General features: G+C 31.6%; 1 protein-coding gene across 2 annotated transcripts in view; it reads left to right on the top strand.

The window, feature by feature from the left end:
• The window catches only part of LOC146994183 (nucleotide triphosphate diphosphatase NUDT15-like), a 38,622-nt gene extending 31,946 nt beyond the window's left edge, over nt 1-6,676 (top strand). For both annotated transcript variants that reach the window (XM_085826977.1, XM_085826976.1), the window contains one exon: nt 6,477-6,676. In XM_085826977.1, coding sequence (XP_085683103.1) covers nt 6,477-6,577 — 101 coding nt within the window. In that variant the 3' untranslated portion in view covers nt 6,578-6,676. The remainder of the gene's footprint in view (nt 1-6,476) is intronic.
• The last annotated feature ends 11,568 nt before the right edge of the window (nt 6,677-18,244 follow it).

Raw genomic sequence — 18,244 nt, 5'->3', positions numbered from 1 at the left:
ATAAGCGCATACAGGTGTGGAAACACCCTGGTGAATGGTACAATTCCACCTACACTCTCACATGATATACTGATCACTGTAGGCATAATCTGGAAGGCATAGCCTATGATAGCCAGTTCACTCTAATTGTGGTATGTGGAACCTTAATAGGCCAGTGTTAATTCTTTGACCCCATGTTGGACCTCTCCTAAGTGGTCTTCCAGGGGCAATTTTCCAGCAAGGTAACACTTATCTGTATACAGCTTGAGTTGCTCAAGATTTCCTATGTCATGTTCAGACTCTTGCATGGCCAGCTCATTCCCCAAATTTGCCCCATATAGAGCATGCTGGGATCAGCTGAAGCATGAGATGCCACTTCCTCTGTACATGATTTGAAGGTGGCTGTTCAAGATTTGTGGGTCCTTCTGCCTCAGGACAACATCATATGTCTAATCAATTCAATGCTTGACCGTGTTGCAACATGTATTCAGCAGGAGGCAATCTGCTGCACTATTGAAGTTGCATTGTATTTGTTTAATTGTACACACTGCATTTGTTTAATTGTCTTCATTTTGGGATCAAGTTAATCTCTCATCTGTATCATTATGTGTATTTCATTTCATTTGGTGCTTCCTTCTGGATGCAGTATTTTCAATGTTCTTGAGTGTATTATGTACATGGTGGCAAAATTATTCCCAAATAATCACATACTACTAATTTTCAAATTATTGTATTATGTAATTATAATCCCTCAAAATAGAGTATCTTAAAATTTTTAAAGAATTTCTTGGGCAAACAAAAATGTTTTTAATTGGAGTTAATTTTTAATAGAAATGCTTTTAATATAATTGAGTATTAAGACATTTTTTTAAATAATTTTTTTTTACCAATGTATTCAAGCTACTTGTTGCTAATTTTCGGCCATATGTCAGGATGGTTTAGTGTAATGGTTAGCAATAGCTATATATTTCTTTCTGATTCAGAAATGGTTCAATGACACATTTATTAGCCCAAAATAGCATTGTCTCAAATGTGCTATTGGTCTCGAAACAGGATTTTGCATCACCTACTATAAACAGCAAATCACTTTTCAAATTGTGGCCACCAAATATTATTACCCTATATTATCTTTAAAAAATAAATAAATAATGAAGAAATATGTTCTTCACATTGTGAAAAAGCAATGCTATAGCCATTAAATTTTAAATAGTATTGTCCTCCATCCAAACATGTGCATCTGGAAGCCCAAATTTTAATTTTTGTATTTCAGATTTTGTAAAACTTGAACAAATGAATGAATTTTTGATTAACAAACTCAATTATTTGAAAGCAGGCAATGGCAACACTGTAGGTAATAAAATATTTTTATTTTTAGCATGCAAGAATGTCTGTTGGAAATTCTAAAGACATGCTGTTTTTAAATATTTTATGATTTTGCTGTTGAATTGAATTTTATGTGGTGTGCGTGCAAAGAATGTAGTAATTAATAAATTAAGTTATCACACACAATGTTAATAATAAAAAGATAAAAAGTTTTGCAAGTCATGTTACTAAGAAATTTGAACATTGATTTGATGGACTAAGAAAAGATTGAAAAAAGTAGTAAAATGTATGCCAACACTCGTATTGCATAGAAAATTCTAAACATGTACTGCTGTGGTGCTTTTAAAATTTTTGTGATTGTGCTTTTGAATTGCATATGTGTGAAGACAGTGGTATTTAACAATTAAGCTAGCAGGAGTGACTGAAACAGCAGACTAGTAGAGTGAGAGCTCAGCAAGAGCATAAAAAACCTTATCAAATCCTTTTGAGCGATTGTTAAAAATCTGAACTCTTTCAGATTTTTTTTTTTTAATTTGTGTTACTGGCTTTAGGGCAGACACTACTAGAAAAAGCAATATAAAGTATCTTAGATATTCTTCTGCAGTGAACATTGTTAGCTGGAATTAAGTGCTATAATAATAGGCATGAGTTCGACCTTTTTTGTAAGTTCGTTTTTTTGTAAGACTTAGTTATTTTTGTGTCACATTTGTATAATACCTAATACCTGTTAGTCTGAATTGGCTTTTAAGTAATTAGTGATAGGTGAAAAAGATTTGAGATTCTTATACATGGATGATAATATAATATATATAATTTTGATATTATCCTTATAAATTGGGACTGGGAATCTTTAAAGTTTTGCTGCATCTGTAACAATCTTAAAGCTATTTATACCCACTGGCTAACTGTCAAATATTTTGCCTGTGGCTTTTGAGTTCTGTACCTCTTGATGGTCATCATCATCATCATTCGTGTTGACGTAGGATTATGGAAGGAAAAATATATCAGTATTTTGACAGAAATAAATTTAACATCTTAAGAAATGCTGTTTATATCAACAACTACATATGAAAGTAATATTTATTTTTGTATATAGGAGCAACAAAATACAAGACTATCTAAAAGAAAATTAACTTAATGTGGGAATAAAGAGCTCTAAAACATTAATATTTTATTGAATTTTGAAGTTATTGCAATGCATTTTACTCAGAAATGCGTTCCCCCCCAGTCATTTTATTAAGTAAAATTTTCAGAACTGGCTTTTTGCCAGCACAAAATAATTTTGTTCTCCTAATGGTATAACCTGGTTAAAATTGTTAAGAAAGGCAGCACTTGGAAGAAATTAACAAAAGCGTTTAAAGCATTGTACAGTACAAAGTCTTTAATCTGGACTCGTCGGGACTTCGGCGATTCCGGATTAGGGGTTTTTCCGGATTATAGATCATCAATTTAAATCTGGTAAGATAGCATGCCGAAATTATAAAATTAAAAATATGAAACCATAATTTATAAAATAAAGAGCAATTATGATCTAAAGTGTATCAAAATTAAAAAAAAAGCTTAATATTTATTTGTGTACTTTATTAAACATTTCTTTCAATGTAAGTTGTTTAAGTTGCTTCGTTTTATGTGCTAATACTTTCTCTTTAATTCTATAAACAGACATAATTTCTTGTTCAGTTACAAAGTTCCACTGTTCAAGTCCTGTAATTGCTGTGCCGAGAATACCGACTTACTTGTCAATCGAAATTTTTTCGTTTTCACTAACCGCTCTGTCACTTTCTTCATGCCTTTATCCATTTTTTGCAGCAATTCCACTTTTTGTTTGATGGACATCGAAACATGCTTTCGCTTTGTGTAGATCCTTTGGTAGCTCCAGAATCGGAAATTCTTTTCGACATAATCGAAAGGTCAAGCTTACTTTTTATAAAATTACTCTGACAGTCTGCGAAAAATAATAAGCCGGATCCAATTAGAAGATTAAGGAACAACGCAATCTGCTACATTAACTGAAATAGATAATTTTAGCCTAGCTTATACCGTCCGTTATACATTAAACGTGCATGCGTAAGCATATTATGCACATGTGTAAAGGTATTATGCGCATGCGTAAACGCATATGCACATGCGTAAATTCTACGCATGAGCAGAAAGTTTGTAGCTTTGAGGTTCGGATTAAAGACTTTGTACTGTATTAAATAATGCAATGTTTTAAATGATATGGTGTAAATTATTGATGTAAGAGATGGCATGAGTTATTCTTCAAATAGACCATCTGCTCTAGGTCACAAAATGCCAGATTCACCCAAATATAAAGATTATTTTCCTTGTTACAGGTCATGTGACACAACAAACTTTAGTTAGGGCTTGGCACTTTTTGCAAGAGCCATGTAGCTTAAAAAACTTTCTCATTTTTATTTCTTTTGTGTTACTTCATTAATAAATGGGTATTCATCATACTTAATTTTCTTAATTATTAGCTTTAAAATATTTTAAATTATATTGATAAATGATGTGTTATATTACTAATTTGTTAAAGAATATTAAAATTTTTTTTAAAATTATTTTAATTGCATTAAGAGAGTGTAAAAAAAGTTTGTGGTAAAATGATAAATGGGATTTAAATGGCTGAAAAAATATCCATGATGACCAGTAATTGCTAATGCTATTAATGCTAATACTAGATGTATTTGCATTGATTCCATAAATATAGAGTCTGAATAAAAGACTGCAACAAACAAACAAAATCTTGTCCAGAAAAAAAAAAAAAAAAAAAAAAACAAGAAAGAAAGAAAAAAAAAAGTATTATTTGAATTGTTTATGATGTAGGGTGACCATTTTCCCTCCGGACAGTCCAAGGCATTGACTTCTTACTGTTAACCAAAATAAGTAAATAAATGAAAATGAAACGCACAAATACAGTGAAAAATTATTTAACATATAAATAAATTCATATGAAACATTAGTTGTATTTGAAATGGTATGAACTCCTTTAAGTAGTTTATTGCAATTTTTAGTTTGTTCTTTAAAGATTTTGCGAGTATTGCACTTAGTTACAACCTGCAGCTTTTTTATTCATAAATTATTTATAATAGAAAACATCCTTTCAGTAACTGCATTAGTACCCAGTAAACAAAGCGCAAATTTTATAGCTTTTGTGAGATTCACGCAAGGAATATTGTATTTATTGAAATAATTTACAGTTTAAATCATATGCTTATTAAGTGGTTCCCCCCATTATACTATTGTTGGCATTTTTCAAAGTTTACATTATCTTTTCAAATGTATTTCATTAAATAATTCATTTTCCATTGCCATATAGTCATTTTCAGGCTATTATTTCATTTTAAAAGCAAAAAACTATTGTTTTTATGAAAAATATTAGCAGTGTATTTCATATTTTAATTTAATCCATTTAAAATGAGTAATTTTCTCAAATCATTTGCCTCATTTATTCTAGAAAAGAAACAATATTCATATGTAAATTTATAATAACAATATTCATATGTAAATTTTTAATTTATTAATAAATTATTTTTGTTCTGTATTTCCATTTTCAATTGTATAATTTAAAATAGTGTTTAAACTTAATGGTAGAAATGTAGAATCAAGTCTTAGTTCAAATTTAAAAGTGAGATCATTAATTTCTTCTGAAATTTTGAAAATTGTTCTTTTTTCTCCTTCCATTCTTTTTACTGATTGTGAAACATTAACCTTATACTAATTCAGAAGTCAAACAACAAAAATCAGCGTTATATTTACGCTGTACGTTATATTACGTAATACGTAATTACGTTATATTACATAAATATAACACTGATTTTTGTTGTTTGACTTCTGAATTAGTATTTATTCGGCGTGTTATTGTGTCTTCACTAACCTTATGTTTGGAGGAATTGAAGCTAAAGTTTAGCTTCATTAAAAAAGAAATTCTTTAAAATTTTTGGACACTTATCAATTAAAAAAAAATGATTTTAAGAGATGAAGCAATTGTAATGCTCTTCCAGCTGTGGATAAAGCTGGCTATCTTGTTTTGAATGTCCATAGCAATCGCTTGTATTCTGCCTCTGCGTCAGCACAAAATTCCTTCATGTTTTCTACTTGAATCAATTCTCGTCCGCTCTATAAAAAGGAAATTCTTTTGTCATATTGTCATTAAATTTATAACTTCTATTCTTACCCACCATTTGACAGGATTCTGAAAAGATGAAATTTAGAAAATTTTAGTAATTGTGTTAAAAAATTCATTTTTTTCAACAGTAGGAAGTTAACCTCTAAAAATAATTACCGGTAGCACTTAGTTGATGAGATAGATATATATATTTGGAGGTTGTAGCAATTAAAGAATTAGTTTGTTGATATCGAGAGTCCATGGGCAATGCAGTTGTTTGAGTGACATGGAAGCCCACGAATGTTTCATATGTCAGTGAATATGTACGAGAGCTCGTGAGAGAATGAAGAACCATTAGGCCTCTCCATAGTTGGTTGGTCTCTTGAGCTACTAATTTCCTACCATAGCTCCACAAACATGTATCATGCTGCTGTTTCAGATGAGGGACTGTAATAAGAGATGCACTAGTTGAGCTTAGTGGTTTATTAGTACCATGTGATAGATGCGCAGTGGCAGTGTAGGCTGAGTCAGTTAGGTGGTTGTAGAAAAGTTCCATGCTATCCTTGTACTGACGGCACTTTGACAAACTGGCAACATAATATCCAATTTGTCACTTCCCACATATAAAAATACGCTTCATATGGCATGTCATTGTTTGCCCAATTCTGCTCGGCAGCACTTTGAAAGTATTACAATCTGTGTATGGAAATATTATAGAAATTGCATCAATTTTTACTAATCTTTAAACGAGTTGCTGATTCTAGGTTGCATATCTGTGTTGGATGCAGAGCTGGAATCAAGGAAGAATGATCACTCTATGTAAACTGTTTCACTTGCCTTGAAGGCATACATTTACTTAAAATGTCTGTAATTTTCAGATTTAAGTTTAACTTAAATGATTTATTTTTTTATAGTTTCTGAAAAATTTTCAATCATTTTTAATATTTATTACAGGTAAATTTGATTAATAAATATTATTCTTACTCTTCAACTGAAAATGCTGTGATTAATAATATATTTAGTAAAAAGAATAATGAAAGAAGTGCTTTTCTTTCTTTTTCAGGGTGGCAGTGGGTGTCATGGGATAATATGCCAGAAGCAAATACTTTATTTTGGTGCTTGAGAGATTTTTACATTACAGGGAGAAATCCGCTAAAGGATTGACTTTTTCCCTTCTTTTCTGATTTTGTAGATCAAAATATTTGCATTCCATATTTTTTTTATTCTATGGTAAATTCATTTAAATACAATTACAAAATTGTAGTCAGTTGTATTTTTTGTCTTAAAAATAATGTATATATATATGCATGCATTTGTGTGTGTGTAGCATTTATTAGGCATTCAACAATATGTCATATGAAGCATATGATTTTGTCTTCGAAATTTTAAGTTTTTTTTTTTTTTTTTCTATTTGAGTTAGTCAGAAGTATTTCTATAAAAAGTCCTTTCTTAGACAGTAAATTACAGTGCTTTCTACAACAGTGGTATGAAGTGTAATATGAAATTAGATACATTATGATCAACTGTAATTTTTCTAGCTTTTGAGTTAATGGCATGTGAGTTTTTGTGCATTTTGTGTCATGCTCTGAGAATATTTAGTATTATGAGGTGAAATAAAAATTTAAAGAAACAAAACATTATGTTAAAATTATAACATTATATTATTTTTATACTTATGTATTTTATAAAGGCATTAACTTTTTTATCGATTTTTTTCATGGAATAATTTCATTCATTTCAAAATTTTTTTATGATTTAAATCTACATTGATATTTAATTTTAAAAAAATTGAATGTGATACTATTAATGGAAATCAACTTTTATATTAATTTAATTAACAATGCAATATAAATTATCTGCCTCATTTTCCCATTAAATCCATTTAAATTTTTAATATATTTAAAGGAACAAACATTGAACTCTCATGATGAAATTTACATAGGTTTTTCAATTTTCCTTCAGGACAAAGTATATTTTGTGTTAGTGAATTTTCCTACATTATGACATATACGGTGTAAAGCTTATAGAATCATTAAATTCAAACCCTGGTAATAATGAACTTGTTTACAGATTTCATTAATCGATCAGGCAAATCAAAGAATCTTTTGTAAACTTTGCAGGAAATGCTTTTACAGTAATTTGAGAAGAGATTTCAACTTGAGCATGATGTGAACTCTTGTTCATCAGGCCACTATTATACTAGGCATTTTGAACTGAATCAGTGCATATTTATCTATCATAAGTGAAATATTGAAAATTAGGGTGCTGCCATAGAGATGAATGTAAATTTTTCTTGAAATGGAGGTGAACTGGCAAATGAAAGATCTAGTGACTTAATGGCAGAAAAGAAGAATCATCAGGACTCAAGTTCTCTGTCTACAAAATTACAGAAATGATTGCTGTGCTGTTAAGATTATGTTGGACATCTTCTTTGCATGGTTGCTTCAGTTATCTTGATTTGCAAAGTCTTCAAGGATTAGGGTTTTTTGGCGAACTGAATTGCCAAGCTTTTAAATCTAAAATCTTGTCTTAGTGTCTTTTGTAAGATTTAACAATTTCTTAGTAAAAGAGGCAATTTTTTAGAGCCAGTCGAACAACTACTTTTTAAAGACTTCTTGTGCTGCATATATCTCTGCTGTTGTTCTTTTTATTATTTTCTTATCTGTCTAATTTAAAAGTTTACTTCATTTTTACATAATTACATTTCATTTCTTGTGGTTTTACTTATTAACCAAAAGATACGTTCTTGATGTCTCTTTTTTTTAAATCACATTTATAGCTTTTGTGTTCTAATCAATAGGTAACAAAAGTTGTATGAATATCTAAATATAGGAGTCTTCAAAAATCTAAACGTCTGTGTATTGTCTCCTTCATTTATGATTTTCCATGAGAAGATTAAGCATATGTCTAATTTTAAACATGCTTTGCCAGCATTTTTACTTGAAACTTCTGTTAAATAAAAATAGAATTCTTTTATTTCATAAAAGATTCTCGATTGAATAAAATACTTCATTTTGATTATCAAGAACTTTCCTTCTGTCAGTTTAGTTTTAGTATCTATTTAAGGAGTATATCCTTGAGTAATTTCTTTACAATTGCTCTTACTGTTCTTTGGAAGTACATGATGTACATATGATAAGACATGTATATATATGTTTCCTGCACGTCTTTTCTTTGGAGAACTGTTATTCGCCTGAGGTGTGATAATTTCTATTCATTTGGCATGGTCTTTTGGGAAGCTTTTTTACAAATTCATAGCAGCAATAATATCAGAAGTTAAAATTTCTTCGAATGCATATTACCAAGAAAGATGGAAGCATACTGAAAAACCATTGCCGAGATGAGGAAAGGTGCAACTGCTGCTGAAATGAAGGTAGAGATGAAGAAATTTACGAAGCAAAAGTGTCTGAATTTGAAGACAGAGACGAACTTCATTGGGGAGAATGTTGCTGAAAGCTGTGTAGTACTAAAATGCCTGCTAATGCAGTTTTGAAGATCAAGTAAAAAAAGCTAAAACTTTGAAATAAAGGGAGATGTTTCAAGCAAAGTAAGTCATAAAAGTAGTAGCTGTCAAAGAAAAACTTGAAAAGAATTAAAGAACATAAAAATTCTGTCAGTCAAAAAATGGCTAACATCATTAAAGAAATTGCCGTTGTTAGAGCTACTATGAAAAATTTATTGCAGATAATAGCAGACTGGAAATAAAATATAGTGATTAGCCAAGAAATTCCTTGAGTGGTCTATATTTATGATCAATATCCCAGCTTGGACTTCTGTGAATCCCTTCCCATTGTCAGGTTCATGCAGTATGACTGAGAATTATCATAGAATGTATATGAAATGATTTTATATGCAAACCAATAGATATCCGTTTTCAGTCCTTAGATCTGGCCTCAGTACTTATAGTACTGACATTTTATAAATGAAGCCACAGACATATTACAGATGATTCTGGCCAAAATAGGAACAGATGCTGACATCTAAGTAAGTAAATGTTTTAGAATCACCTTCACACATTTTAAACTCTCAACAGATTTGGTTTTGGTTTATTTGCTTATAACAAAGCACTCAAAGGCTATCTGCCCAAAACTCCCATACAGCCAGCCGGTTCTACAGGATTCAAACCCCGGGTTGAACAACTTGTGCTCAGTGGTTGGTGCACTTTTTATAAACTCTGTACACAAAAGTCACTAGTTATGAATATTTAAAAGTGAATGTAATATATCCAACATCATATTATTGCAGAAAGAAAAAAATGTAATAAACAACTTTAATTCTCACTGCAAGTTACTGAATATAAAAATAAGCCTTTTTATCATTTGCCTGCTGTCATTCTTACCTTTAAAAATAACACCAACATAGTACTTTTCTCCAAAAATTACAGGCTTAACCAAGACTGATGCTTTTTTTTTCTCTTCGTCCAATTTCTTTTACTCAAGCAGTAGCACTGGTTAAACAGAAACCATCCTTTGCTTCATCAATAAGAACATACCTCTCAGAGTATTACATAACCTAGTGGTCATAAGTTTAAAGCAACAAATTTGATTTTGCTTATGTAAGTATGCTGAGTTACGTCCACTCCCCGGAGGCAGGCCCAAAGGACCTTTTTCATAATCAAACATTTAGCAATCACACAGCCTGAGCTCAGGCTTTACAGTTGTTGGCTATAGTTTTTTTTTTTTTTTTTTTTGTGGTAATACTTAGCTGCAGCAGATTGGCGAAAAATGTTATCTTTTCTGGAGAAGTAGCGATATTTGAAACCGCAACTTATAACTGCATTTTCTGTAAATAAATTGATGTTATTGTTATTCTTTAAAAAGAATATTTTTGTTGCCTCATAACATCATGGCTCGGTAGAGTTTGTTTAGTGAAAATGAATGATTATATTTTCCAATAACAATACTATTACAGGTCTTTCACACGTCTGAACACACCACCATAGAAACTATGGCTCTAGTCCTGTGAAGGCAGCTAATCTTACTCATAGTAGCCATTCCTAGAATAGGAACACTAAGCAATCAGCTTGGTTGGATTTAGATAATCTTTGTCAAATGTGAGGGTTATGCTGTTAATACATTGCACGTGTGGCAAAATCACAGTCTGCAAAGTTTACTTAAGATGATGAGGAAAGTGTATTAGGTGTAATTCAGTTTAAGAAAGCATGTATAGTTTAAACAAACCTAAATATCATTGTAACTGAAAGAGAAAAAAAAAGGAAACAAGTGTTAATTGAAAAGATTTATATTACTGCTCAATAAGTACACCAATTTATTTTTAATTAGGGCAATGATTGATGCAACTTTTTAAAAACATTTCAAAGTAAGGTGCAGAGAGTTTTTTTTTTAGTGCCTCTCCTGAAGTATCTTCTGTTTTCTTCATTTAGGTGAATCTCCATTGCAAAATCAGACAGCTCCTGTGCCTTTTTATAATTTCTTGTAAAGTAAAGCAGCTTTTATCTTCTTCAATATCCCTGCTTTCTCTGTCCACTACTGTTGTCAGATCATCCAGTTTTTCATTCATAATTTTTTGAGATTTCTCCTTCAGTATTTGAAAATCTCATCACCAATTGATTTTCAATTTATGATGTGTCGTCTCTTCATTTTAAGTCAATGGAAATCCTTTGAAATTGTTCTAAAAATTTGATTAGAGCAGATGTCACAAGCATTCATTGTTCGATGAATGAATTTTAAACCATGTGTAAATGAAATTCTAGCTTTGAACAAATTAAATGAAAACACTATAAAATGTATAGGCGAAACCACATATCTGCAAATCCACGCTTGAAAAGGGCTTACTGTAATAAGTGCAATAAAATATATTTTAACTGGAAATATCAAAATAAGGACATGTTTGAAAGTCTAATTCTGAAATTTAGGCCTGTGAAATATAAAAATATATAATGCCTGAATAATCTGAAGATTTTCTCGTATTAACGAGAAACCTGTATGCCATGTTTCTGCAGCCCAACGTCGCAAGGTTTTTTTCAACCAAGGAACTATCTAGAATATAAAGATGAATTACTAACCCCTTTTTATGCACGAACTTAGTGTTCATGGTCTTCAGAAGCAATTCACATCAGAAGATTTCTTATTTACTTTTTCTCTTGGTTGAAAATGTTATGTCGCTGTTAGTGTAAATTGTGTCTACAACCATGTTCATAGGTAATGAACTGAGTGATGAGTATTCTTTGTTTTAAAACACTTTTGGTGCCCATGGCTGATATGAGAGATTTAATTACATGTTTGGAGAAGGTTAGTATTAGAGAAGAGGAAATGCAAGTTAGTGTGCATGTAAATTCTGTTTTCGTTACGCTTTCTAAAGTTGACCCCGAAATAATCGGAAATATACTGAAAAAAGATAAAGATGAGGAGGGAGGATGAAGATGAACACGACATGCAGAGTAAGCAAGTTATATATGAGGATACTAAGGAAGGATTGCAGACTTTATGGTTTGCAAAGTAAACTGTATAGAAATCAGCAATAGCTGTTGGAAGAGAACGTCAGTTTGGGTATTGTTCAGAGAACACCGATGATGGTGATATTTGGCTCCTTTAAAAGTGAAGGTGACATTTTATGACACCAGCAGAATATTGTGTCGCTAAGGAAAGGAAGTGTTTACTTATATTTGACTGCCGATTCTGGTTTAGATCTATTATCTAGTGAAATTGGTATTATAAGACAACTAATGCTAATTAACTGTAGTGTGAATATGATTTTTCATTTAAACAACACATAGAAAATCTAAACATCATTTCATATTTGAGAAAATATTTTTTTTTAAAATACTCTGTAAACAGAAAACAAATTATGCCCGATACTAATAATACAACAAAATTTTCATTTTAATTTTTCTTATCATTTACCAAATGAAATTTTCTTTCTATGTAATTAGTGAAAACATTTCATTCAAATTAAAACTATTTTGAGCACAGGAAAACCAATAGCAGTTCTTTCTGTGCTCAGTGAAATATTTAAAAAGAAAGTAATCATTTGAATAGTTAGGACTGAAATATTGTAGAAAAAAAACATATTTACACTAATAGGTGTAACATAATTTTACAATATTTACCAAATGGGTTAAATCCTATACTTCAGGATAAACCACTAAATGTTTTGATGAACAAGGGTAGCGCATTTACTGTGCCATACCAGTTGAACGGGAGAAACTTTCCTCTCCTTTAATCCTTTGTAGCATATACAGTATCATCATTTATTTTCTGCTACATTTCATTGTGGCCATCACCCTCCCCCCCCCAAGAAAAAGGAAAAAAAAACATAGTTTAATGCAATTTCAATATTTTGGTATGTCTGTTGGCAGGCTTTGCGGTATGCTTCGGAAAATAATCGCATAGTGATGTGAATTAATGTACTTGCTCTAAGGAAAAATGAATAATTTATTTTACAATAATTTATTGTTTGTATATGTAATAAAAAGTCAAAGCAAACCAATAAGAGTGTGACTTTATAACTGTGTAACGTGTGCTTTTTACAGAAAGAAAATACTGTCTATGTGACTGTTTGCTATTTATTTTCTGACTAAACATATTTCAAAAACCAGTAAATAAAAATGGCTTCTGCTTATGTGTCATTTCCGTTCAAATGCATTTCATTTGAAAGCCAACTGTCTCGCCACGCATTAAAGCATATGGGCGAAAACCATTTGAGTGTGATTTTTGTGGTTATAAGTTCTTTTCTAGAGCATTCCTCAAAAGCCACATAAAAATTCATTTATTCATTGAATGTAATGTGTATAAGAATGTGTATGCAACGAAAGGGTTCTCTTAAGCAGTTATGAGATAGTATTCATGAAACTTAATAATGTGATATTTATAACAAAATGTTCATGCATACAGATTCTTTAAATAAAACAAAAAGATTCACACCAATCTAAAACCATTTATATGCAATGAATATAATAAAGCATTTGTTTTAATAAGTGTTGTAAAGGCCCATAAGGTGACTCATATCAAAACAAAGCTTTACGATTGTGATATATGTAACAAATCATTTTATCAAGTTGGCTCTTAAAGGACATGTGACGGAACTGCTCATCCATATAGTATTAAGCCTTTTGTGTGTAATATGTGCAACCAAACATTCTCGCAAAAGTCTCAGCTCAGAATGCATAAAGTATCCCATATTAATTTAAACTGATAAATGTAATAGGACTTATGCATACAAATATAGTCTTAAAGTCCACACGTTCATTTAGAAAAGAAACCTGGTGTCTTTAGTGAAATTTCAGTTTTTGAACAAGTGTTTAATTTTCCATCATTTTCTGAGAACCTAGAGACAAATGTAAAATAGTGGCTTTTTAAGTTAGGAATTTTCAATATTTTAAAACATTATACGTTGACAGTATTTCAGTTTGTTTTATTTTCTGCAATATTCGCTATTTATTTTTATGATTAATTATCAATTAATATGATGATTAGTTATCGTATTATTATAACGATATAGGTATAAAGATATTAATAAACCCGTCTACCATACTTCAACATTTTGCTTTATGGATACTAAGTATGAAATTGTGTACGTGACCACAGAAAAAGCCTTAATAAGCTAGATAAAAAAATTTAGCCTCTGAAGTTAGATGTCTTTGACGAACTAACACTTGAAATTCAGAGAACGGTCAAGAAAGTGAGGTAAAGGTAGAAAGATCACCTTTTCTTGTACTAAAGGATGTCAGTCAGATGGGAAGGCTATGTGAGATAAAAGACATGCCACGCAAGAAATCAAGTCAACGTCAGCAATTCCAGCTATGTTACAAAATTATGGTCTCAAGCATGTGGATGACAAATGATCTGATCAAATTATTTTCTGCAATGATTTGGTAATTGAGGACTTCTGAAAGATTTTCAGCATCGCAGTTAAGTCCAGCGTTTAAGAAAGGCTTATTGGGTTTAGCAATGTGGTCCACTATAGAGTCCATTTTTAAGTCATCATCGATCATGATGATTTGTCCAAATTATCTTCTGCAATGATTTAGTAGTTGAGGACTTCTGAAAGATTTGCAGCACCACAGCTTAGTCCAGCGTTGAAGAAACGGTTATTGAGTTTACCAGTGTGGTCCACCATAGAGTCAATTTTCAAGTCATCATGGAATCAGTTTGTTTCTAGTCTGTTAAATTAGCATTTATAAACCTTCTCAGGATCTTGTTTTGTAATGTCTCAGGTTTGTAGAAATCTGCATTTGGTGTTGAGGCCCACGTTAGGTATACGGAGTCTAGATATGGCCTTGTAATGCATCCTTTTCTTTTTGTACACAGTTTAGTATAGTTTTCAAGTACAGAAAGTTGGTTGGTATTTTACTTCAACAGACTAATAGTCTTAAACAGGAAAAATCATAACACAAATCAAAGTTGCAATTACAAAAAGTAACTTCCTGCAAGATAACTACGTGCACAGACGTTCAAAACTGCGTGCAAGCATGGGCAATCATCTCAAAGGAATTCATTATTTTTAGTTTAACTTTATACGTGGCCAATTAACAATCAAACTGATAAGTTTGCTAAACATTAGTAGTTCTACCTGGGTTCATTTCTCGACTATCGCTCTGGCTAATGCTTTCCTAAATGCAACATAAATAAGAGAATTGACCAGGACACGACTGGATTGGATTGAGAAGGGTGTTTTAAAAGGGGATCAATTAATTCATGAGAATGAGCGCTGAAGGAGGAAAATGCCTTCTTGAAACTAAGTTTTCAGCAGTGTTGCACTAGATTGTTAACGGGCAAATTATTTATTAACAGCATCTGTTCACAAATCCCTGATCAATTAATTATGAGTACTTCGCAAATACCTTGTATAATTAATTTTTTACTACATAGTTTTTTTCTTAAATGCGATGAAATCGTTTTCTATTATATTCTGATTGTAATTGTTAATTTTTGGATATGCTACAACGTTTATGCTAAAATATATTTGCCAAATTTGAATTAAATACTTACTACTAGTTCCACTTTCCTAAAAAAGACGTTCTCTTTCCTGCAATTTTCTTGCAAACCGTACTCATTTATTCTATTTGAGATATATCTGAAGTTTTAAACCTCTTATATACTTTAGAACAAATAATTTTTATAATTATGTTAAATTGTATGCTTACTTTCTTAGAATATCAAAATTTTTAAGTATTGGCATCAGTGTACTTTAATTTTCATCTTTCAGTTCCAGAATTTCAATAATCAACCGCCATTTGGTATAAAATGCTGAGGTAATAAGGTTGGTTTGGTTTATTTGACTGTGGCAAAGCACACAAGGAATACCTGCTTAAGGGAAAGGGATGCCTTCGTGGATCATTTTTTAAGAAAACTGGTTCGTATACACGTTACACATGGGAAAACCAACAAAAACCGCCATGCAGCCAGCCTGTAAGCTAGGATTCAAACAAGTCTAGATATGGCCTACCATTATAAAGCTACTAACCGAACTACCATTATAAAGCGCTCGGCCGCTGGTGACCCCTGAAATAATAAGAGCCATCCTGTTTCTTCCTGCAAGTTAATAGGAATGGTTTTCAGAGAATTTCATTCAAGAGCTATGGCAATAGTTTTGGTCTGGTTTATTTACTGTAGCAAAGCACTCGAGGACTACCTGCCTAGGAGGCGGAATGCCTTTGTGAAGCACTTTTTAAGGAAAACTGGCTCGGATGTGTGTTACTTACGCATAAGAAAACCCGTGAAATGCGCATGCAGCTAGCCCGTTTACTTGCGATCGAAATCAGGTCGAATTACCAGTGTTCAGCGATTTCACCGCTTGACTGCTATGGCAATAGAAACCGAGAATTTCGTTTTGGCCGATTAAAATTGAACCGTAGGACGTCATTGTTTATTTGTGGGTTAGAGTCTATGTTACAATTGATTATTTTGTCTCAAAGGAATTGGGAATATACTATCTAATCCATGTGATTTAGTGAGCCTATTTTTCTTCTGTTTTAAACATTACATACTGGCGTTTAAGGCAAAGAACAGTTTACGTTTATGTTGCAAATCTTTATAAATAATTTGACATTTTCGTTCGAATATCCGGTTTATTTCCGAGTTTATTAAATAGTATCGAATGGTTTCAAGAAATCCGTGCTTATGATTTATTGAACTTTCGGAACGTGATTTACTAGGTGTATGGACATCAATTTAAATTTCAAAAAGGTACACTCAACTACATTTAGAATTGACAGTGGTAGTAGGAAACTCCAGTAAAACACTAGGGGGTAGTTCAAGAAAGCCTTTACGAAAAAATTCATAGTTTTTATACACGTCCACAGACATGCATACACACAGAAAGAAAGTCTATACATCGGCAACGAGCATTCAGAAATGCTTCTAGAAAATTCACCAGCATTACTGTTTTCCCTTTCCCTTAAAAACGAAGCATTATTTGCCTTGATCGGCACACCAGCCACAATACTGGTAGTTCGGTCCGGAGTTCCGAGTCCCAGCTAACGAGCTGTTTGAACGGCCGTTTTCATGATTTACCCCGTGTGCAACACAAATGCGAGACGGTTTCTCTTAAAATATCCTCAACAGTGCATCCCTTACTTTCCACATAGTGCCTAATGGCGGATCACGTAATACAATTAAAAAATGTTGGCCTGATCGCTCCCGGACCCTTCGGTATCGCATTCAGGGTCCTCTAACCACTATAATGTCTGGGCAGCCACAGTGTCTTTAGATAGGTAGCAGCGTCGCAACATATCTACCTATCTCGTCTATGTATATTTCGCACATACACACACAAAAAAAGATTCTATATATCTCCCGTTCTACTGTGCCGATTGAAAACATTTAACTTGCATTTTTCATGTCTCGAAAGCGTATCTTCGATTATATATATATCATTATTCTAACATAGGTACTCTGAGACAAAATTGGAATCATCTGAAATAACATACCAATTTTTTCTGTATTTCGATTCTATGACTCAAATTATGTCAGTGTCAAATTTTGTAAAAATCGCCCGAATAGTTTTTAAAATGTTCGCTACTCCATCTTAATTTTGTATCTATGTATATTAATATATCTTTTGTTTTTAATTAAATTTTTTTTTTTTTTTTTTTTTTTTTTTTTTTTACAGATCGTAATTTAGGTTCAATTCAAATAAAACTCACAACCATTTCCCGATTTGTTTTTAAAATTTGTATTTTTTGTAATTCATAAAATTTTCTAAAAAGCTTTTAAATGATAACCTATCAACTCTTTACCAAAACCTTAAAGTAGATGTATTATTTCTCAGCATACCTGCAACAAATTTAGAGTCTTAATAAAAATTTTCGAGGAGATGCGTAAATTTATACATATTGCCTCGTTTAGAAGTTTGGTATATTTGTTATAAACGATAATGAGGCCAAACGTCCTGTCCGCAGTTTACTAAAATCGTTTGAAAGACTGAACGTTGCCAGTCTTCACTTGCGCACAAAAACAAGCAATATAAAAAAACAATTTTTTTACTGAGCTGTTATAAATTTATGCAAGTAAATTCCTACTTAAATCAGCAAAGAAAAATTTTTAGTTATTTAGTAAATCCACATGTAGTAATTAGTAGGCGAGTAAGTAATATTAAAAAATTTTCTTTTGTTTCATTTCCAAGCTTTTCTTGACGCTTACGTTTTTTCTCTAATCGTCATTTGCATTCTGCGTTTGTGAAGCAAGGGACATTTTAAACATATATTATTACGTTAACATAGGAATATGGGGAGAATTTTCGCTACATAATGGGACATTACATCCGCTTCATCCAACTATATAAAACTACAATTATTTAATTCCATACACTTTAAAAGCCTTTAGAACTTTGTCTTATTGTTGCCACTTACTTACTTTTGTTAAATATTAT

This window comes from Stegodyphus dumicola, chromosome 11 (assembly GCF_044657685.1).
Source record: "Stegodyphus dumicola isolate Sdum_Otavi_A_Nest chromosome 11, ASM4465768v1".
NCBI classification, from domain to species: Eukaryota; Metazoa; Arthropoda; class Arachnida; order Araneae; family Eresidae; genus Stegodyphus; species Stegodyphus dumicola.
This window is presented reverse-complemented; position numbering and strand designations above follow the sequence as displayed.